Here is a 24,737-nt window from a genome sequence, read left to right as displayed (position 1 = left end):
ACAAGGCTAATCATGATGCAGTGTCGGGAGATCATAAATGTGCTGCCAATGGAATACAAGCCAACATCGTTTTTTCATCCCTTCCAAATGACTAGATGATTTTATGGCATGCCAGGCCCTCTGCCCTGCACCACTGTCAAGGACAAACCAGGCTAAAAATGCAGAGGAATTTCACAGTCAAACATCAGGTTCCAATCTACGATCTTCTGGTAAGTCAAACAGCACCATACTCATTGATCCACTTCGGTCCTCATATTTAGCGCACTTTAACAGCTATTAAGGAAACCAACATAGACAATCTGATTGTATTATCCAGACATATATTTGTTGTTTTCGAAGTGAATACAATTTGGGCTAGAGCAATCGAGAATATTAAAACAAAGCAAACACAGACTGCAATAATTCTAAATTTTTAAAAGTCGCAAACCAAGATGTTTGGTAAGTCAACAACTCAACACTCCATTGAACTAATAAAGAAGCTGGTGGTGGATCTTATGTGCACGAATATATTCATCTTGTTTTTTCTATGGTAAACAACTATACTATAACTGAATAAAAGATAATGCTTATTCAGCAAAACACAAATATGGAAATGAACAGGCCTGGAAATAACAGTTTTAAATGAGAGAGAGAGAGAGAGAGAGAGGGAGAGATAGAGAGAGAGGGTTTAACATCCACTCGACACAAACTAGATCATTTCGGGACTAACATATGGTTCAATTTTATTTCAATAATTTGCTTGCACGTAGGGGTCTTTATCAGTGGGAGGAAACCCACGAGGTTGGACAGGCGACCCTACTCCTTGTCACGTACAACCTGGGAATTGAAACCCTGCCAGTTGACTCAATGACAGACCTATGATACAGCACGCACGTGGTAACCATTCGGCCATCCAACCCCCAAGTTCAAATGAAGATGACTATTTGAATGTGGTGCACCAGTGCACAGCCTAATTCTTTTCCTGGTAGCTGGACGTAACTCAAAATGGACAAAACTTCAACCAGAAAATTCAGGCAAAGGGAAAAGCTCTTATCCAGACAAAACGCCACCAATAAACTATTTTGACACAATTTCATCGAATAACAATAAATTTCACTTACAACTACTGTCAAGTCAAGCCTTAAAGGAGCTAAATCGCTAATATTTGGTACTTAGATATTGACAAGAAATGGGTTGCAACGCATATAGTAATGTAATCTGAATGTATATAAACTGATTTACATCCAATCGTTTCCATTTTACTCTAATTTCAAATCATTTATGTTCGGCGAAGTACACCAGAAGTCTAATTGAGTGGCAATCTCTAGTGTCGGGTTATTCCAGTCTATTGCACATGCTCTCCAGATAAGAATATTGCGTCACCGTTTGACATGATTTTAGGAATGTCTAGCCTCGTTCTTTCTTGTCCCTTGTTACAAATGGCGCTGAAATGCATTATGGTACACGATTCGTCTTAAATACTGGATATCAGAAACCCATCTTTTCCCGACAAGATCATAACATCAATGTTGATTTAAATTGACAAATAATTTGTGTTTTCAATGTGAAAGACTTTGGATGATATTGAGTTAGAGACTTAGCTACTTTAACATTTAGTGAAACACTTTAAAGATAAGATGAGATGAGATAAATCTATTGCATAAAAAGGCCCACTGGAAAAATACAGGTAACAACCAACACTGTCTTCATTTTAAATACACAGAGAAATCCTCCCAATGGAGATAAATATGTATTTATATAAAGATAAAGTACTTTATCTTTTACATACACCTACATTGGTTTCTGCTTTTATGAACATATAGAAATATGAATAATAAAAACCGTTATCAGGAAATCAATTTTATACCCTATGTGTAAACAGGTACATGCAGATAATATACATTATTATATTAAAGTTTTAAAAAGATGATTTTATTATATAGATAGGTAAACAGGTATATTAAGAGAGGTTATCTTCAGTATAAAACACAAGTTTAAAAAAGATGATTTGATAACATACATGTAGACAGGTAAACAGGTATATTAATTAACACAGGTTATCTTCAGTGTAAACACATTATTATATTAAAGATGCATTATGTAAGACTTAGATACAGAGCATGCTGTTTTTGCTCTAATACTGAAGTTCAAAAATAGATAATAAAAAATGATTATATTGAAAATTTTATTCAAATTACTTTATTTTGAGCGAAGTTATGACTGTTTAAAAATGTAGCATAGATCGTTCATTATCGTAGCAACAGTACTTGACAATCGAGGCTAAGTGTCGTTTATCCATTTTATCGTTAATTTTTTTATTAATCTTGTGGGTATTTTAATCCATTTAAATCTCAGCCATCTGATGTTCTAGCAAGTTGATTATAGGCCTGTCATTTGAATAGATGTCTATTAGTAAGTGCAGGAGGACCGCACTACACGTAAAACAAATATCTACAAGATATACCTGCGAACAAGACAGAAAATAGACATTGCACCAAATAAACAAATATCAAATCATATGAATGGATCCGGGGGCCAGCCGTAACATTTGAAGCCAAAATAAAAAGCTGCAATAGGAAGATTTAGCTCTTAGTCTTACATACATGTACATGTAATGCATCTTTAACACAGGTTGTCTTCAGTATAAAACACATTATAAATGTTTTAAAAGATTGATTTTATAATATTGATGTACATAACTTACCTTGTACAGGATGTCATCAGTATAAAACACATATTAAAGTTTCAAACAGGTGATTTATACATGTTTATATATATTGATAACTTACCTTGTGCAGGTTGTCATCAGTATAAAACACATATTAAAGTTTCAAACAGGTGATTTATATATATATATTGATAACTTACCTTGTGCATGTTGTATTCAGTATAAAACACATATTAAAGTTTCGAACGGATGATTTTATAAAATTGATAACTGACCTTGTACAGGTTGTCATCAGAATAAAACACATATTAAAGTTTCAAACGGTTGATTTTATATATAATATTGATAACTTACCTTGTGCAGGTTGTATATGTAGATCTGTTATCAGTATTTGTCACAATAATACAAATCCTTTTACACAATAAGCTGCTGGTATTAACTTCACTCCTTATTAATCTCTAGTCTGATCCAATCTATATTATTCTCTCTCAGACTGTAAACACCAGAATAAAATAATCATTAATTAACTTGAACTTGTGTACTCAGGTTTGCAACGTATGTCTCCTCTATTTTCTTTTATGATACAAGGTGGTTGAACATATAGCACCTATACAACTCATATACAGGACATACATTTACAGAGAAGGTCTGCCGGACAGTATGCATTGATTTTACTTTTAACCCTTTGTGTACAGGATCTCACCATTAGGCTAGGAAAGTTTTTGGCCAGAAATTATCAAAGAATGTTGATCGAAATTGACACCCTAACTCTTACATGTACCACTACCCGAAAATGTTATGAATGCCCAATAGAGCCTATATTATTACCCTTGAAAAATCATAACAGCAGATTTGAGATCTGCAACCCCCCCCCCCCACCACCACCACCACCACAACCACCAACAGTCCAACACACACAACTTTCCTTATTAAATATTAAATATCCATGCAAATATTAAAAATTTAGAATCAATTTAATTGACATTCATGAACATTTACTATGTATTCATAGTCAACTCACTTTTAAACTTTTTATATTAAAATCTGTCGGTGCCTTCAACATTTAATTTACGTCCAGCTTCAGCAGAAGTACAATCTATACAGTCAAAAATTTCTAGGATTAACCATATATAATAACATTGACAATCAACAGAATTACATAGATCTGTACATATGTACTTAATATACAGCTACATGCAGATATCCTCCAAAACACTCAAAACAAAAGACTTAGCTATATATCCACAGGTAAATCCGATTATTTGTCAAACTTAAAACACAGGTGTGAACTAACAGGTAAGAAAACGAGAGTTTGATATGACACCTTCCCTTGTCAAATACACACCAAATTGTGAAGTTGATTCGCTGTGAGGGGTCGTCTCATAATACTACTATATAGTGGTATGTGTGTCAGAGTAAGGTCATGTATACATGTATAAGTTTACAATTGTAATACTGTAACAGGCCTTTATATTACACAGATAAGAAAGTAGATAATGACTTGTATCAAAAGATAACATAAAAAACATGATACATGTGTTTCGTCCATGTTCATTTAATTTAAAGAAACATGATCAATTTCTATTTTTTTTTCTCAACTCACTTTTGTAGAAGACATTATAGACAGCTAAAAAGTCACAAATTCTGATGATTACGGTTGTAATATTACAAGATCTAAACCAAAATATGCCACACTGAACAGCATTGTTTATAATATTGAAAAATAAACTAATATTCTAAAATTGGTGTCACAACTGACAATCTAAATATTACTATAATTCAAACTCATTAACATTTCGTACAGTAATCACTTTAAAAATGATTGCCATTTGATGTTGAATACAAATTTATTCACTGAAGTACATTTAAAGATACATCCCCTGCATACAAACTGGGTGATTTGATGATATATTTGGACTAAAAACATATTGAAACTAATTAATTTATCATAATTTTGCTTCAAATCGTTCTTAAAATATTGCAATTGCCAAGGAATGCCCTTACTATAAAAAAATCAATCAAAAGAAGTCATGTTTGTGTCATGTGACTTACAAATGTACCTATTTCAGTAGGGTGAAGTCGGATGAGAATTCATTGCATACACAAGACGATGTTGTCTTTAATCGCTAACGATTTATTACAAATATCGAAGCCTACATGTAATTAAATAGTCGGATTATCCACTGCCCAAATTTTTTTTCCGTGGTTTTTAACTCAGAAGCTGTTGTATGTCTAACTCTTCATAAAGTTTATCAACATGTACATCAAGCGCTCAATCTCCGCGTGCGACCTTTGACGTCACACGTGCAGACACTCCTAATCGTCGGGCTATCGATTAGGGAAACCCTTACAGTTTTGTCCTGCATGTGCTCCATGAGTATTTTTCAGAGCATCCAGTATTTTACTAGTAAGATTGGATATTTCTACTTTCCATATATACCAAAATTGCCATTCTTTTATTGGAAATAACCACCCGATAAATACTTTTCTGGGAACCTATCTTTAAGTTAAAACTTTTATTATAACCCATTTTTGGCTGTGTGGGGCACCCTTACGATTATTCTGGCATGGACATGTAAGTGATTAATATTTTGCTTTGTTTTAATTTCTCGCTTAACCATATAATCGTTACAACGGTAATGTATTTAGTCAAAATGATGCCATTAGTCGGTTTTGAAGTCTGAAAGACAGTCTAACCTGGTTGTTAACAGAAATAGTGTCTGAGTAGGTGACTCAATTTTATGGAAAATTTCTATCAAAGATCATATAACTGTCATGCATGAGGCAGGTTATGCTTCCTCTTTCTAGAACACTTGATATCACTTATCTTTTGAGGAGTTCACATAGCTATCTGTTTTACTTTTGAGGAGTTCACATAACAAATCTGTTTTACTTTTGAAGAGTTGACATAGCTAAAAACAAATCTGTTCTACTTTTGAGGAGTTCACATAGCTAAAAACAAATCTGTTTTACTTTGCATTTCTGTTCCAGAACCTGAACAAATTAGTATACAGACTAGTGTCAAAGATAACATTTAACTTTTTAAAATTAATTTTATTTAAGATTTTGTTATCTCATTAACTGTCTAGTGAAAGAATTTCATGGATGATCTGGTATGATTTATCTGAATTCAGGTATTATTCTACTGAGATACAAAATAATCTCTGATTAGTGCAAATGTTTTTAACTTCTAGTGTGGCGTGACACAGACAGATTATTGATTGAAATATCACCAAAAATCTTTCAACTAGAAAACATAAGATTTTCCACACATTCTATGAAATGTCAGTTCAATTAAATATAATGTCAAGTACCGTAACTAATATAGAAGGGAGATATAAAAAATACAGCTTTTCAGTTAATTAATAATTTATCAATAAATTTTTTTTAGATCATTAATATGAAATGTAGACAGGTTCAGACACTTAATCTAGTTTACATGAAAAGAAAAGACTCAAAGATCTTATTTATCATTAGTTAATTAAAGATACATTAGTTAAGAGTTTAATAAAGAGTTGGTCATTCTTGCTATAATAATTCAAAAATATCATTGTTTGTAGTTTTGACAAGATGTGTGCTCAGTGGCAACCAGGGCACTGGTATAATCGGGACTTAGCCTCGCTTTTCCATTTTTAAATTAAACTTTTAAATAGCGAACCGTTTTAATCTAGTTAAAATCTCGAGTATCCGATGACATCGAGAGTTGATTATGGTCTGGATACACTGTAAGTTAATTAATGTCTAATTAAAAATTTAGATAACATTTCAGGCCTAAAGAAAAACCTGCAATAGGCAGATTTAGCTCTTGCATAATTAATGTATGTTTAATAAGTGTAGGCCTACACGTAATTAATTAAAAAGAAAAAAAATAATGAGTTCGTTTTTATGTAGGTACAGATACTATGAAAGAGAAATGTCAAACTTTTTCCACAGAATAGGCAGACTTTTTTTTAACAATTATTTTAATTTCTAGAATAGTGTACTTATAGTCCAGTAAATATATATAACAATATATATAAAACGCATCAAAATTGTTCACTTTATGTTAAAAGTATGAAATTTGTAAGAACTATATGAAATACGGTATAGCCCTCATTTTAGAATTTGGAGCCACTTCTAGTAATAAAATTTTTATGTCACAATAACATCATCAATCCCAAATCAAATTTCTGCTACGGTATTTAAATTCTGTGTATAAAGATTTTACTAAAATTGAACAATGTCTCTTTAAAATTATCATAATAAACTATTATGATGATTAGAAAATGTGGTTTATTCCCACGAAGGCGCAGTTATTGACCGTCTTTGTGGGAATCCAGCTCCTAGGGATTAAAATGGAATAAAAATGTAACAATGGTGTTATAAATTGTTATAAGAATTTACACTTTCATAATCCCTAATATGACTAATTAACTAACATTTTAACATGTTTGGCATAGGACTTTAAGAAATAAAAACAAATTAATTTAAATTCGCCAAAGACACCCTGTCTAAATACTCGACTAAAGTTAATTCCTCTTCTTCGTGTCTTCTTTTTAATTCCTGGAGCTGACTTTGGGCATATTTATGTCTCTTCCTTGGTGGTTCCTGTTCCACGGCATACTGTGCAATTCTAACTTCATTAATATTTTGCTCTTGTAAAAATGCGATCATTTCAAAAATATTCGGATGAGCTTTAACAACTAGCTTGTTGACCATTGAATGCCTCCATTCAAACGAAAGCCGACAAGTCGATATCTGCGCCTTCGCGGGAAGGATTAATTTTGGTCACGCTCTGTAACGGCGCTTTCGTGGGAATACACCGAAAATGTATGACACTTCTGATTACTCAAATGAATTAAACACATTTGTAAATTAATGATACTAGTAAAAGTAAAATGCATAATAATACATATTGAGCCAACTGCCAACTCGCTGATGGATTGCTATGCAATTATTTCTGTAGTGTCATTTTTGTGTTCTGCACCCAAAATTGCTTATTTTTTCTGGAATTTTTTAATTTTCGGAAGAGGACTTGTACTGCAACACCAACTAGAAATTCCTGCACGGACACTGATATATTACATTAAGAAACACACAAATATGAAATGTGCGCGTTCCCCAGAATTACAAACAATATTATAAACGTTCAAAGGGGCGTTTAACGGGTTAATTCAATTCACTGAACTGAACGCACAGCAAATTGCTCATTTAAAAAACATTCCTGTCAACAAATACGATGAAGGAGGCTAAGGAATATCCTAAAACAAAAGATTTGTACTTGATTTGTAGATTGCAATTCAAAATCTATCATATGCCATACATTTTTTCAGTTTTTTATCAAATTTACCTGTGCTGAAAAAGTGTCATATTTTCCGCGAAACGCCACATGGAGAAGTTATAGACTTGAGTTAACCAGACTCAATATTACAAATACATCACCCAGTTTTGACGTTCGAGTCTAATGATGATCCATCCTTAGTAGCTTAAATTATGTGACTGGAAACTATGTAAATCGAAATGATAATCTTCATATCTATTATGTAGCTAGTTATAATGGCATTGATGATCATTTGAGACAGCTGAATATAATTCATAGTATAGATTCATATTTTGATATTATGTTAAACTGTTTTTGATAAATTATACCGATTTCGTTTTATAAATAACCTGAATACTAAATTTGTAAATTAAGTTCATATTAGAAAATGGCGACGAAAACAAACTTTTTATTTTTAAGCTGCACAATATTTTCAGCAATTATTTATGAAGTCGAGCCTTTCCTTGATTTCGACGAGTTGAAAACAATTCACTATGGTATTGACATATTGAATAATCCAGTTTTGCTGGGAAAGGTAAACATTTTCACCTGTAGTAAGCTTGAGCCGGTGATATTTGCTGCTTTCCGGACGAGTGATTTAGTAAAGTCAAGGCAGACGTCCACTGTCCAGACGGGAAGTCAAAGGCAAAGAATTTGACGTGTCATTTTCATTTTGTTGTCTTCATTTTTTTTTTTTAAACACTGACACTGCATAGAATAAATAATTCTGATAAAATATGGAAATGAAGTTGCTGTCGTCTCATTCAACTTGGTCTAATGATGGAGACGGGCATACGGATAATCCTGATGCTGATGAACTTTCTCAGCGAGAAATGAGAGCGAACCCGCAACCTCCAGGCTAGCGAGCCAGCACCTTACCCACCAGGGCTCCCTGAAATTTATGCCTCATTGACTGAACTCGTCTACACTGTCTACGTTTTAGACTGAATAATTCAACCTCTGATACATGTATCTCCAGCTCATCTCCAGATACAAAAGTCAGTACCGGTAATGATAGTTATGTATCAAAGTCGGCCAATTTGAATGCATATGACAAAGATAGCACATTTCAGTCCTGCAACCCTTCAGACTTCACACAGGCGACGGTTATAATAACAAGGTTTCGGATTCAGTTTCGGACAATAATAAATAATGAATAAATAAAACATATTGTACTGGTAATATAGACAGATTATAACTTATTATTGTAGCTAGTGTAAAGGTACATGTACATGTAATGTAATCATTACATGTTTTGAAGTACATGTAATGGTCAAGTAAAAAATGGTATATTTCTAATTAATGTCTCTACTCCATATATACATTACAAGGGGGATTGGATGGCCGAATGGTTAGCACTTGTGCGCTGCACTGTATCATACGGTCTGTCATTGAGTCAACTGGCAGGGTTTCGAAGCCCCGGTTGTACATGACAAGGAGTAGGGTGGCCTCTTCAACCTCGTGGGTTTTCTCCGGGTCCTCCGGTTTCCTCCCACTGCTATAGACCCCTAAGCGCAAGCGAATTATTGAAATAAAATTGAACCATGTGTTAGTCCCGAAATGACCTAGTTTGTGTCGAGTGGACGTTAAACCCCATTTCTCTCTCTCTCTCTCTTCATGTATACAATATATTTTATAAGCAATGGTAAAAAGCATTATCAGCTCAATATATGGACTACCGTACCATATTTAGTTAACATTAATAGGTGATAATTTTCATTGGTCTAATAATTTCACTTGCTGCTGACAAATCAAAATAGAATAGTTGATACATCCTCTGTTTTTTTAACTTGGTACTTTTGATAAACCTATATCTGGTCCGTCCATATTCTGATTGAAATTTAAAGTTTTGAGATTATAATTTTGATTTTTTTCAGGAATTACCTGTGGGTTCAATACAACTAACATCCAAATATGGACAGAACTACCAATGTTCTGTTCCGGATCAGGTGGAACAGGAACGTCGGCAAGAAGAAAGAGAGAGGGTTGCGTTGGAAACAGGAGTACTAGAATTATTGAAACCCATGGAAACGTCTGCATGTTTAATCAAGGTAGCATACATTTGTACTTTATATAGTTGACTAAATGTTAAAAGAATTAGATTAAAAAACAAAATGAAAGAAAACATTTTGAATCCATAGTTAATATGATACAATTGATGATATCTAAGGATTGTCTGATTTTGTATTTATTTTTAAAAGAACACAAGCAATAATGTGTTTTGTAATCCATGTAGGCATTTATGATCCAAAACTAAATGTATAAATTTGACTATAATCTTTGTCATAAATATGTTTTCACTTTCATGATATCTTTAAAGTAGGATATTGGCAAATTAGATAAATATGACAAATATTGTTTCAATAGAAAGCTCAGATATCTTTATATGATTGATGTACCCAAATGTGGTTTTTGCAGTGTAAACAGAAGGCTAAATCTTGATCAATTGAGCTCAAACAAATTTTAACATTCATTGAAATTCAAAGGCTACTAACACTGTAACCCAGGTATTATTTAATCTTGTGTATCTAGCACTAATTCCTTTCACATTTGTTTAATATCAGATCTTTGTTTAAAAATTCGTAAAAATCGTTTAAAATCACCAAAAATCATCTAATTTGTACTTGTGTCCAGTTTAAAGCTGACTGATTAATTTTGATAATGAGTGTCCAATTTACAAGTATTTAATTTCCTGACCACTGTCCAAACATTAATCATTATACATCATTAATCAATTGGGTTGTTTATTTTTCAACAGTGATTGAGAAATTAAACAATTGTAAATTTGACACTCATTATCAAAATTGAATGGTCAGCTTTAAACTGAACACTAGTATAAATTAGATGATTTATGGTGATTTTAAACAGTTTTTACGAATTTTTAAACAAAAATTTGATATTGAACATATGTGAAAGAAATTAGTGCTAGATACACAAGATTAAATGATACCTGGATTACAAAACTGTACAAAAAGAACAAAATCTACAGTTTCTTGTCCTTTTCAATTGAATGTATTTTGTCAATAGGAAAAGTCACCTATGTTGTTTTTAGTTTATTTTGATCCAATATGGACAACTTATTCTGTTTAATTATATCTGAATGTATCAGTGTTTGAATAGCAGAATATAAATGTCATACATGTATATCTTCAAATTTTAATATTTCAGACAAGAGATTGGTGGAGTTATGAATTTTGTTACAAAAAACATATCCGTCAGTTTCATCTCGAAGGTTTGGAACAATTCACATTTATTTGATTTGTTTATTCAGTATATATATTCAAGTGCCAATTAAGTATTATTGATTAATTTCATAAACTTGAGAAATAAATAGATGTAAGCATTTGAAATACATGGTAATAATAGAACAAGGAATTTCATTAGGAGCTGATGGTCTACAGATTTCAACGTCTTTTCCACTATTTATGCTGGATATGATTTTAAAATCATGTCAGACAAGTTGTCAGTATATTAGCAGTGCACTACATGTACATTGCCATCATAACTGTAACTGTTTAGTCCGACCATGAAAAAGAGAGTTATTTCCCTTTCTCTGTTATTTTGTTTTTTTGCAGATGGTAAAATAAAAGGTGATGTCATTTTCATTGGACAATATGAATCTGATTTTGATTGGAATAATGAAACCCTAACAGTAAGAATTTATTTATTTATTATGTTTTGTTTTCTAATAAAATTTATTTACATGTCTGTTGTAGAAAGAGAGAGATGGGGTTTAACGTCCACTGGACACAAACTAGTTCATTTCGGGACTAAAACATGGTTCATTTGTGGGAGGAAACCGGAGAACCCAGAGAAAACCTACGAGGTTGGACAGGCGACCATACACCTTGTCACGTACAACCGTGACAAGGTGTATGGTATAGCACACACGTGCTAACTATTTGACAATCCAATAAACTATCATTTATTATGATAGCCAGTTATTTTGATGATTAATACAGTAAAGGCACATGCTGTATTCATATGCAAATCTATTTAACCTCCATAAGTAACTGATCATGTGTATATGTGCACCATTGACATGGGGAAACCAGTTTAGAAAATCCTGAGGTACTTCTTTCGCTAACTCTGGGATCAAACTTGAACCTCGTGGTTAGTGAGCTGGGGGCTCACGGTGGCTAAGTGGGTAAGATACTGGCACGCTAGCCTGGAGGTCTGGTGTTCTATCCCTGCATTGGCTGAGAAAGTTCATCTAGATTTTTCGGCGTGGTTCCCCCATGTCTGTGATGCAGGATGGAGGTCCTGACAAGGACAGCTGTTAAGTCGTTCGGATGGGATAAAAAAAAAAAACGAGGTCCCGTGTACAAAAAATTACTTGACAGTTGGAATTCAATATATGAGTAGGCCATAGTACTGCTGTCTGGGAAAAATTTCCCTCATAGCACACTGTATGGAGCAGAAAGGTAGGACGTTAAGCCCCATTTCATTTTGGTTAGTGAGCCATTTCCACTAACCCCTGCATACACAGACAAATGCTTTTTATAATAATTTATATACGCTCGTACATATTCAACAAGCACATCTGAGATCCATTCTGATCATTCTGAATTTTTTCAGCTCAATAAAATTGGAAGAGAGAATTAAAACAGATTAGTTTAATTAAAATGTTCAGACGTCTGATCCTGATTATGTTTTTTTGTTTTTTAGGAGCAGAAATTAAAAAACAGTCATGCATTAAATAGATATCATAGTCAGAAATATGTTAATGGTTCTAAATGTGAACTAACAAATGGTTTCAGATCGGCTGAAGTCAGAGTAAGTACCTCCACTTATATTTGTTAATCTTAGTTATTACATTTCTTAATAATTATGATATTACTAGAATTGGGTTGAAATTAACTTTGTTGAATGCTAGTTCTGAAGACTTTTTAGGTACCGGTAATATTTTCAGTAGTAATGATTGGTGTAAATGATTAGTAATGGTATATATAAAGCAATCTTTGCGACATTTAGTTTTGTAGCTTAGTTTTGATACCGTCCAGAACGACTGCTCCCTAGACTGAAAGAGTCACAGAACTTGTGTACGGTCCTTAAATAGTACATAGCTATTAACATGATTCTGACAGTTTGTGGAGTTTGAAGAATATATATTATTGTATGCAATGTGTGACACTTTAAACAATTTACATGTGAAGATACAGTAAATGTGTGACACTTTAATAAACACTTACCTTTACTTTAATATAGTTTTTATGTGAAGATAAAGTAAATGTGTGATACTTTAATTAATTACTTACCCTTCAATTACTTTATAGGAAATGTTGGATACTTTAATAAACACTTCCTTTCTAACTTTTCTTACTTTAATATACATGTAGTTTCTATACTATTCAAAAAAAGTAGGGGATATTTGATTTTGGGGGCATAATACTAAAATATGCAAATGACTACGAAAAAAGTCACTATAGAACCTAACAGAAGAAACATTTCCAGTTACATGTGACGCCCAAACGCACCAATAGCTACCGCATGGAATGCAGGTGATGCTTGGGATCATCATGGGGGTCCAACCCAAGATTTGCACGACTCTGACTTTGAATGTTACAGTCATTGTGGCATTGAATTCCAGGGTGGAAACATCAGTTTAAATGTTTTAGTGACCAGAAAACAAATTTTGATATGCGTCGGCTTACCCAAAATGAAAGGTTACGTGCCCTTGGCATGCTACAGATCGGCACAACACAGGCGGTTGTGGCGCGGACGATGAATGTTTCTCAGTCTGTCATATGGTACAGGACAGACCACGCTCAGGTCGACCAAGGGCGACAACTCAAGCCCAGGATCGATTTATCCGTACCTTGGCCTTGAGAAATCGTGTCATCACAGCAAATCAGATCAGCGCTCGTCTTGAAACAGACACTGGTGTGAGAGTGAGTGGCCAGACGATTCGGAATCGACTGCATAGGGGTCACCTTCGCGCCCGACGTCCTCGCGTGATCCCTTGTTTGAGAGATCATCACATTCAGGCAAGACGTCGTTGGTGTAGGGATCGTCAACACTGGGATAATCGACGCTGGAGCAATGTGATGTTTTCAGATGAGTCAAGGTTCACTGTTGATTTTTTGGACAGACGTAGGAGGGTGTGGCGTCGTCGAAACGAGCGCTTCCAAGACGTTAACGTCATCAGACATGATCGATTTGGGGGTGGTTCTGTTATGGTGTGGGGAGGCATCACTGTTGCTGGAAGAACGGCTTTACATGTTGTTGCAGGGCGTGTTACAGGCCAGTACTACCGGGACAACATCTTGGCAGTCCATGTTGTGCCGTTGCACGACGTCATGGCCGCCGTTTCATCTTCCAGGACGACAACGCAAGATGTCACAGGGCCAGGATCGTTACAGGTTACCTCCAACAACAGAACATCACCACATTACCTTGGCCAGCACTGAGTCCCGACCTCTCCCCCACCGAGCATGTCTGGGACATGCTTGGACAGAGGTTACGTCAACGTCAACAACGTCCTGCCAATGTCCAAGAACTTGCTGCTGCGTTGCAACAGGAATGGGACAATCTGGACCAAAATGACCTTAGACGTCTCATTAGGAGTATGCCACGTCGGATCAATGCTTGTTTGGCAAACAGAGGAGGATTTACCCGTTACTGACTTGGTTGTGATGCTGTGGTAACTTTGCTGTTTGACCCCGGGTATCATTTTACCCTTATAATGGTCAGTCTGTGCCTTACTTAGTCTAACGATCATTTGGAATAAATCGATGAATGTGAACTTTATTTCATTTTGTCATTTGTTTCTTCGTCAGTTTCATTAGGTGACTTTAATAACACTTAAAAATCAAATATCCCCTACTTTTTTTGAATAGTATATGTGAAGATACAGTAAATGTCTGATGCTTTAATTAATTACTTACCTTTCATTAGTTTCATTTACTTTATAGTAAATGTCTGATAATTTAATAAACACTTACTTACTGACTTCTTCTTACTTTATTATAGTTTATATGTGAAGATACAGTAAATGATTATATATCTAGAATAGATGAACCACAGACCTGTGCCTATATATTAACAGTTCATACCAATAAAATATGTAATCATCCCCACCTGAAACCTGCTTCACCTAAAACACCTGTACCTATTACCTGTAATCCATTAGTTGATCAACAACAATATAACGATTATCTTTTAGACCTGGCAGGTAATTCTTACAAATTTTTCTACTTTCATTTTAGGAGTCCAACACTTTAACCCTTTATATTGGTTCATTTAAATATTGGCTACCCCAGTTCCATTAATTAGAGAAAAATGATATATTAATACAGGAACATCACTGAACAGACAGAAACTGCTGTTCCTTACACTGGCTCAAACCATCTGGGATATGTGAATACCTTTCCATATTATAGGATCATTTAGTGGTTTGTAGGGGTGCCATTGCTATGTATGTAACAGGGTGGTCTAAGGAGCTCTATTGAGGCTGGTTCTTGGTGATCAAAGTGCTAAAGGGTTGAATCATTTGCAGAGTTTGCCGAATGTAGCAAAATTTTTCGTTTCATCATATTTTTGAGATATTGTAGTTTGCAAGGGATTAACAATCACTCAAATACTATCAGAGGCTTTAACAGCTGACTTGATAGGTTAGATAATAAATGGGTGGGAATTTTCTAAGTGAAATGAAATGAATTAAGTTTATCATCCTACTGTTCTGCTACGAACTAGGCAAATGAAAAATGGGTATATGCCATACAGTGTGCTATGAGGGATTGAACACCCGACCTCCTGGCTAGCGAGCCAGCGTCTTACCCACTTAGCCACCGTGATCCCCCAATTTTCTAATTAGTCTGTAAAAATCATAGCAAAGTTTTCAAACTCTGAATATTTCCAATCTGATGACTTTAGAGAAATTGTACTTGGGGTGATAAATTTGTTAATTAAATATTGTATTTAGTAGTATTTTGATAGTTATTGTTATATTAAAAACTCATAATATTTTATATTTAGCTGAAGAAGAAAGGAGAAAAGAAGCTGAACTAAAAGAAAGAATAGCTCAATTAGAGAATGAGAAAAAGGACAGATTAACTCAACTTGAAACAGAGAAACAAGCTCGTTTACAAGATGGTAAATATTTTCATATATTCCTTTTTATCTTACAGTGGGCCGTGTGAGTTGAATGGTCAGGGCACAGTTTGATCTGTATACTAGAATGTTCTAGTTTCTATTCCCAGCTTCGGTCAATTAGAACCTTCAGGATTTTCAAGCAAGTTTTATACAGAAAGTAGTGTGTCTTATGTAAGATAAAGCACAAGACTGAGGTTAGGCTGGAGAAAGAAAGAGGGTTTTTTATTCAAGGTTTTTTTTCTAAAGTCTTTCTTCCCCAGAAAAAACCAACGTCGAGGACTTGCTTATAAACTGTCTATGTTTACATGTACATAAAATGAGAATATCGCAGAATTGCCATAAGGAAAACCTTATTTCATGTTTTCTAATGGAAAAAAAAACCCTACCCTTGAAGAATTACCTGTTACAGGTTTAAAAAGAAACTTTCAGAATAATAACCCCAAATTCCATTGTATATATTCAAAGCCGCCCCTCTTTCAGATCGCAAGTTATTCCTGGCATAGAATATATCCCAAAGATCAAAGAGATTTTCCGTTATAGGTTAATAATTACACATAAGAACTTTTAACTGTTGGAAGTTGAAGAGATGTTTATCTAAAAATGACCTAAGTGCCTCACTCACTTTACCACTGTGGCTCTGTATCAAAATATGGGTTTGTAAAATTTCAGATAGAAATAAATATTCCCAATCAACAAGGCAGTATTTTCTTTAATTGCTTCTTGTATTATATTATTTTTAAAATGTTGATATTTTAGCAGAGATCGGAGATGATCAAACAGTTTTAACTGGTCGAACTGAAACCCATAGAGTTGTTGGTGATTCTAGTAAAGCATTAGATGTACCACAATTAGAAAAAGCTATACATAAAGCCTTTGATAAAGAAATTAATAAAATAGAAGAACAAACAGGAAGTAAGTCTTGTTTTTACTTTCATTTTTTGTTTTAAAAAATTTATTCCAAGACTTCTTCCCAGGCATCTCCCCACAGAGTGGCAGTTACACTACCATGACATCATCTAGTTTCAGCATATTCTCTTATCATTATCTATTTTTTTAACTATTATAGTGAGAACTGTCAGCTCTTTATCTAAATCTTACATAATACCCCTTTGAACCTTCAAAATTTAGACATTGTCCGAACAATGGAAGTGGTTATCAAATTATAAGCTTTAAAATAGATGATGAATAGTATCCGGAATTTCATTTAATTATGTACTTAAAGGAGCTAAATCGCTAATATTTGGGACCTAGAAATTGACACAAATGGGTCGCAACGCAAATAATAATGTAATCTGAATGTATATAAACTCATTTACTTTCAATCGTTTCCGTTTTGACTCTTAATTTCAAATCAGTTATGTTCGGCAAAATACTCCAGAAGTCTCAATCGAATAGCAATCTCTAGCGTTTAGTTATTCCAGTCTATTGCGCATGCTCTCCAGATAAGAATATGGCATAACTTGTGGAATATGTCTACCCTTGTTCTTTCTTGTCTCTTGTTACAAATGGCGCTGAAACGCGTTATGGTACATGATTCGTGTACCAATTCTAAAATGTTTATTTTGTATTAAGTTTTGGATATCAGAAGCCCATCGTGTGGTATTACATAGTATAGTATAGCAAAGTATTCATAGTCATGAAATAAAATGAAATGGGGTTTAACGTCCTACTGTTCTGCTCCTATACTGGGCTAATGAAGACGGGCATACGCCATACAGTGTGCTATGAGGGAAATTTTGCCCTTGCAGCGGCACTATCGCCTACTCTTATATCGAATTCCAACTGCCAAGGGATCTTTTACGTGCATTCCAATGTTTACACGGGACCTCGGTTTTTCGTCTCATCCAAAGGACTAGACAGCTGTCCTTGTCAGGCCCTCCGTCCTGCATCACTGACAAGGGGAAACCACGTCGGAAATTAATAGTCATCTTGTCACAGGAAGATTATTTTCGGTTTGTTTTTATTTCTACTTATTATATTCTAATTCTTTAGCTGAGTCAACAGATATGAAGATGTCTATAAAAGTCATAGAAAATATGGAAGATTTAGAAAGTGTTTTACGAGAACAATTAACAGAGGCACAAAAACAGAAAACCGCTAAATTAAGAAAATCATCTAAAATTGATAAAGATAGGAAGAAAGAAGAATCAGAAATAATTAACAGGTAATTTGTTTTGTTATTTAGGGGGATTGGGTGGTCTAGTGGTTTAATGTGTGTGCTTTGGTCATAAGATCTGTCATTGAGTCAAGCAGCTTGGTTTCAATTCCCCGCTTGTACATGACAAGGTGTAGGGTCGTCTGTCCATCCTTTTGGGTTTTCTCCGGGTCCTCCGGTTTTCTCCCACTGCTAAAGACCCCTACGTACAAAAGAATTATTGAAATAAAATTGAACCATGATAGTCCCGAAATGACCTAGTTTATGTTGAGTAGACGTTATACCCCATTTCTCTTTCTCTCGCTTTATTATTTGTTTTGAAAACTCTTTTATATAAACAGAGTTGGTAAATTTGGTGCAAGTTTTCAATAAATCGAATGAATGAAATTGGGTTTAAGGTCCTACGTTTCTATGTAAATAGAAGTTTGTAATCAAAATGAAGAACATATTTTAAAGCATCAATGTGCCAGAGGAAATTAATTGTTTATGTTTTATAAATTTAACACAATTGAGTAATTTAATGTGTTCTTTAAAACGAAAGAACTATAGTTAAAGGGAGATAATTACTTGAAACACACTGTCTGGATGCAGACCACTATAGTTTTTTCATTGACTTGAATTTTGATTCTTGTCCGTTTGCCCAGCTTTAACTTATCCCAACCTTTCATGACCTGAACATTTTCTAACATTTGAGGAACAAAACGTATCATTGTTTTAAGCCATGTATGAGGTAGATTGTCGATAAAATGAGGTATACTCAAACTGGAAAAAGCACACTGCCTTACATATTATCACTGGAACAAGCCTTTCAACCATATTATTATTCTGCATCAAAATCATGACTATTCACCTTGTAGAAGTTGTAAATTAAATCCCTCTTCTTCCATTCAAATCCCAAAAATCAACAAAAACCACCATTCAAATAGTGGGAATGGTGAAAGACATAAATGACTACAAATAAGCGAGGATGTTGTGTCCATGTATAACAATATACAACACACTATGTTTAATCCTTACCTAAGTTACCTAAATCTTACCTAAATCTGGAATAAAGGAGATTATTGTAATATGACAATTATAGAATCATCCTTACTAAGGATAGCCATGGATCAAGTGGAAGCTATAGAATATGTTTACTGTAATTTTAATATATAAAATGTAATTAATTCTGTTTTTAATAGGCAAAAGGAGAATTTAAACACAGAAAAATCTGATGATGAAAATAAAGAAAAAACAGATGAAGATGAAGAGATTATTGGACAATTTCAACAAGGTAGACAAACGTACCATCAGTGAAACAATAAATTTTGCACTTTGCTTAGTCCTTCGTATTGGATAAAAAAAAACTGAGGCCCACCCGTATGCACTTGACGCTCATGTAACAGGAGGCGGAAAAGCTGCTGACCGTCTATTTGGTGTACATTCTGTAACGTAGTATTTAAACACTGTAACAAAACTCTTATTTTGGGGTTGAGTAGACGAGTGGTCTAACATGTGCGCTGTTGATCAAAAGGTCCATTAGGCATGCAAGTTATGGTTCAATTCTAGGTGACAAGGAGTAAGTTGACTTTTTAACCCGTAGGAGTTTCTACTCCTTTGTGGGGGGAGGGTTGGATGGCTGAATGGTTAGCATACGCGCGCTGTATCATAAAGTCTGTCATTGAGTCGACTGGCGTGGTTTCAAATTCACGGTTGTACGTGACAAGGAGTAGGGTCGCCTGTCCAACCTCGTGGGTTTTCTCCGGGTCCTCCGGTTTCCTCCCACTGCTAAAGACCCCTATGCGCAAGCGAATTATTGAAATACAATTAAACCATATGTTAGTCCCAAAATGACCTAGTTTGTGTCGAGTGGACATTAAACCCCATTTCTCTCTCTCTCTCTCTCTACTCACTTGTGACTTTTAGTTCACAGTTTGTATTAGGTGTTTATTAAATCCAATTGGGTTGGGTAGCTGAATGGTTAATGCATGCACGTTTCATCATAGGATCTGCCATTGAGTCAAGTGGCATGGTTTCGATTCCCCCCATGTATGTGAAAAGGTGTGTTTTCTCAGAGTCCTCCAGTTTCCTCCCACTGCTAAAGACCCTGGGTGCTAGCAAATTGTTGAAACAAAATTGAACCAAATGTTAATCTCGAAATGACCTAGATTGTGTCGAGTGGATGTTTAACCCTATTTCTCTCTCTCTCTCCCTCTCTCTCTTTCTCTTTTATAACTGTTATTAACTGTATTCTAGGAATTATATTTTATATTGTGTTATTGTTATAATTTGACAGAAATAGATGAAGTAAAGAAAGTATTTCAAGCTCAAGATCCAGAAATAAAAGATCAAATTAGTGAATCTGTTCGATCACAGTTTGAAACAATTATCAATGAGGTTAGTTTAAGAGGGCTTTTTTTATATTCTGTGAGGTGCGGGGGGTTTGATGGCATGTGCGCGTTGTATCATGCTGTATCGTACAGTATGTCATTGAGATAACTGGTTTCGATTCCCTGGTTGTATGTGACAAGGAGTAGGGTTGCCTGTCCAACATCGTGGATTTTCTCCGGGTCCTCCAGTTTCCTCCCACTGCTAAAGACCCCTACGCGCTAGCTAATTATTAAATAAAAATTGAACCATATGTTAGTCCCAAAATGACCTAGTTTGTGTCGAGTGGACGTTAAACCCCATTTCGCTCTATATATAAATGAAGGAATCTTTGGAAGTTGCGAATGCCCCCCAAATGATTTTTTTTTTTATATAAAATGTATTTATTAAAAGTGTAGGATTAAAACAAATGTAGTTAAAGGACAATATTGGTGCCAGTCATTATAACATATGTGATAGAGCTGATTAAACACATTCCAAATATAATTTTAACACAGAGATCATTGCTACGATAGCTGAGTAATACACGGTTCCCGCATCGGAAGTGACGAACGTCAAAGGAAAACACGAGTCATCTCTCTATATAACTGACTGATGTGACGAGTGATAACAGATACACGGCCGGGTTTCTGCTCACTAATAATTCTTTCGAAGACCAAAAGCTGTTGTGTGAGACGTGAGGGGATATCTGACAATTCATAAAAAGAATTAACTGCAACCAGATAAGAGAACACGAAAGAAAAACAGAAAACGTCCGTGCATTACCATGTTTTTATAAGCTATAGACTGAATGTAAACAAGGGAATGTACGGACTATTTCTACTTTTCTCGTGTTCTCTTATCTAATGACATTCAATTACTTTATTGAATTGTCAGGTATCCTCTTACAGTCCCATATAACAACTCTTGGTCTTCGACTGAATTATTAGTGAGCAGAAATTCGGCCGTGTATCTGTAATCACTCGTCGCTTCAGTCATTTATATAGAGCGTTGACTCATGTTTTCCTTTGACGTTCGTCACTTCCGATGCGGGAAAATGTGTATTACTCAGCTATCGTAGCAATGATCTCTGTGTTAAAAGTATATTTGGAATGTGTTTGTTGTTGTTCTTAGCGTTTAACGTCCGCTTCCACCGAAGGTGATATCGCAGACAAGTTCATTTTAATGATCTTACCGCACGCGCAGGGGTCTTTGCTGTGGGAGGAAACCGGAGTACCCGGAGTAAACCCACGAGGTTGAGAAGGCGCCCCTATCTCCAAGCCACATACGCTCACACCTGGGATCGAAACCACAGCCGCAAGCCAGAGGTGACCGGCCAACTAGAGGTCGAAGCGTGACACTCTAGACCACTAGGCCATCCCAACCCCCCAGTTCTATCACATATGTGATAATGACTGGCACCAATATTGTCCTTTAAGATGATGTTTTAACCACAATCCTTTTTATACGCCCACATTTTCATGTGGATATATATTGTCATTCGGATGTCCGTCCGTAACACATTTTGGAACACAATATCTCTCCTTCTAATTGAGCTGGAATATCCAAACTTAGCGTAGGTGTTTATTAGGTCAATTCCTTGATGGAGTTTGAAGATGAGCATAGTAAGCAGAGGTAAGCAATAAGATTGGTTGATGCTTTGGGACACAATAACTTTGGTTATAATTAAGTGAGAGTGATGGAACTTGGTGTATAGTTTCATCACATTGATACCTTGACTTGATTCAATAATGAGCAATTTTGACTCTGGGTAAGAAGAGCGGTAAGCAATTTGATGTAGTTGAGACTTTGATCTAATCGGTCAAGACCTTAGAATACAATAATTCTCCTTCTAATTTAGAATGTTCAAACTTGGTGTAGGTGTCTATTAGGTGAATGCCCTGACAGAGTTCTGTCATGCACATTTACCACTAACGCTAAACCAAGATTAGCAATTTGAGTGATGGAGAATTTGGAACACGATAACTTTGTGTATAGTTGATAATCAGTTTGATTGCTCGATTCTTTTGAAAAAGATAAATGTGCAATTAATTAATATGTGTCATCTATTATTTTGGGATTTCGGTAGGGGACATCAGCCCCACTGTTAGCTTGTTGGATATAGATGCATAAAAACATTTCTGACAACAACTGATCATCTACATGTATCTTTAGTAATACTTATTTGACTCGTGTCGCTACTATTTATCCCCTACAGAAATAGTGTGTAGAAGTAACCTGTATGCCTATTTATGATCGCCTTACACTGTAACCCCTGTATCAATTAATCTTGTGTATCTAGCACTAATTTTTTTCACATTCATTCAATATCAAATCTTTGTTTAAAAATTTGTAAAAATCACCAAAAATCATCTAATTTGTACAGTGACTGAGAAATTAAACACTTGTAAATTGGACACTCATTATCAAAATTGATCAGTCAGCTTTAAACTGGACACAAGTACAAATTAGATGATTTTTGGTGATTTTAATTGATTTTTACAAATCAGCTTTGAACTGGACAGAAGTACAAATTAAACGATTTATGGTGATTTTAAACAGTTTTTACAAATTTTTTAACAAAGATTTGATATTAAACAAATGTGAAAGACTTTAGTGCTAGATACACAAGATTAAATGATACCTGGGTTACAATGATAACAGTTTATAGAAGTAGATACCTGGAATGGTCTGAGTTCAAACCCTCAGTATTTTTCAAGCCCAGTTCTCACACGTGCCTAGTTGTAAGGATGCCATGAAAAACCACATTACACACATGTACACATTGGCTTACACTTATAACAAGCGGTTGCCATGCAAGATACGTCCACATTTTGGGAGAGATGGAGAGAGAACAAATTTTAAAAAAAAACAGGATTTTTCGTACAATCAGGGACAATAATCCAGGAAGTTATGGTCTGAAAGGTGTGAATATCAAAAGGGACTGAGATCTTTAAGATATAAAGATATATTATAAGTTTCATCAAAATCGAACACAAATTGTGGCCTCTAGAGGGTCAACAACCTTTGTATTACATACTTTTACACAATTGCATACACAGAGCTATGCTCAATGCAGTCTATAGAAATTCAAAATAATTCAATCAGTCAGAAATTTACCAAACTCATAAGATTTTATTTTTAATTTTTACACACAGATAAATAAAAACAATAAAAACAATACAAAAGGATAATTGAAATGAGGACACCTCACTTTCCCCACATCTAGAGTCTGGGTCCACCAGGCCATGACTAATTAATCAACAAAGGGGGTTTAAAGTATAATCTGAAACAAGTTTGTGACACTTCAACAAAATGATTTAAATAATATTAGTGAAAAAGATTACAAGTTTAAAAAATACATATAATATGGATTCTTATATTATACCATTTCCAGAATTTTAATAATATACAAATTAATACATATATAATAAGTACAAATATATAATATATAATAAATATATATATATTATATTATAATAAGTAATACATAGTAAGTGCATATATTAAAATGAATAAATTAAATTCTGATCAGCTTTAGTATTAGCAATGTATCTAAAGTTAACCAGAGCGTTCGTCATTTTGGAATGACCATTTGTGATTCAGAGGAGCTATATATATCAACTGATATATCAGTAGTTTATTTGTTTTTAATTCAAATTAATTATTACATCAAAACAGCTCACAATGTAAATTTAAACTGATTCCACCAATTTGCCCAATCTACTGATAGTGATACTAATTTTTTAGAACAGACTATAGTCCTACACCTAGTCTAGTAACCTCCTAATCCTTTATCAAAACAATCAAATGTAGGGAAAGTGAGGTTAAACCATTGAAATAACGGTGTGTTCCCACTTAGCCGGCAGACTGTTAATCCTTTGATTGATCTTAAAACTATAGTCTGTTTAAAAGTAGTCACTCAAGAACTGTTCACTAGTGTTCAGCGTTAATGAGCTGTTAATCCCTCTTCATAAAATTTATTAACCAACTAATTAATGACATTTTGAACACAGTTCATGCCAGCGTTATGATTTCAAACATGAATTCAATTCACTATATTAATATAAATAGATGGTCGATCTGCGTCGAAATTATATTTTTTTTTAAAATGGCAAACGTTCAGGTTAATATTCGCTTTATCTCCAATAATCGAGGTGGCCGATATTTAATACACAATGGTTACAAGTTCAGTA

General features: G+C 34.5%; 2 protein-coding genes across 2 annotated transcripts in view; one reads left to right on the top strand and one right to left on the bottom strand.

Moving 5' to 3' along the window:
• LOC126822216 (protein TANC2) overlaps positions 1-4,037 on the bottom strand; it is a 246,533-nt gene extending 242,496 nt beyond the window's left edge. Inside the window, exons 1-2 of the mRNA XM_056101390.1 lie at positions 3,669-4,037; positions 3,002-3,140 (exon numbers count right to left, since the gene is read on the bottom strand). The gene's annotated coding sequence lies outside the window, so the exon portion shown is untranslated. The remainder of the gene's footprint in view (positions 1-3,001; positions 3,141-3,668) is intronic.
• A 4,305-nt stretch (positions 4,038-8,342) lies between these two features.
• LOC126822224 (protein OS-9) overlaps positions 8,343-24,737 on the top strand; it is a 36,445-nt gene continuing 20,050 nt past the window's right edge. The window contains exons 1-11 of the mRNA XM_056100832.1: positions 8,343-8,481; positions 9,824-9,997; positions 11,115-11,178; positions 11,522-11,598; positions 12,615-12,722; positions 14,919-15,120; positions 15,924-16,040; positions 16,797-16,952; positions 18,033-18,204; positions 19,377-19,468; positions 20,471-20,571. Of these exons, the coding sequence (XP_055956807.1) occupies positions 9,971-9,997; positions 11,115-11,178; positions 11,522-11,598; positions 12,615-12,722; positions 14,919-15,120; positions 15,924-16,040; positions 16,797-16,952; positions 18,033-18,204; positions 19,377-19,468; positions 20,471-20,571 (1,116 nt within the window). The 5' untranslated portion in view covers positions 8,343-8,481; positions 9,824-9,970. The remainder of the gene's footprint in view (positions 8,482-9,823; positions 9,998-11,114; positions 11,179-11,521; positions 11,599-12,614; positions 12,723-14,918; positions 15,121-15,923; positions 16,041-16,796; positions 16,953-18,032; positions 18,205-19,376; positions 19,469-20,470; positions 20,572-24,737) is intronic.

This window comes from Patella vulgata, chromosome 5, assembly GCF_932274485.2.
Source record: "Patella vulgata chromosome 5, xgPatVulg1.2, whole genome shotgun sequence".
NCBI lineage: Eukaryota > Metazoa > Mollusca > Gastropoda > Patellidae > Patella > Patella vulgata.
This window is presented reverse-complemented; position numbering and strand designations above follow the sequence as displayed.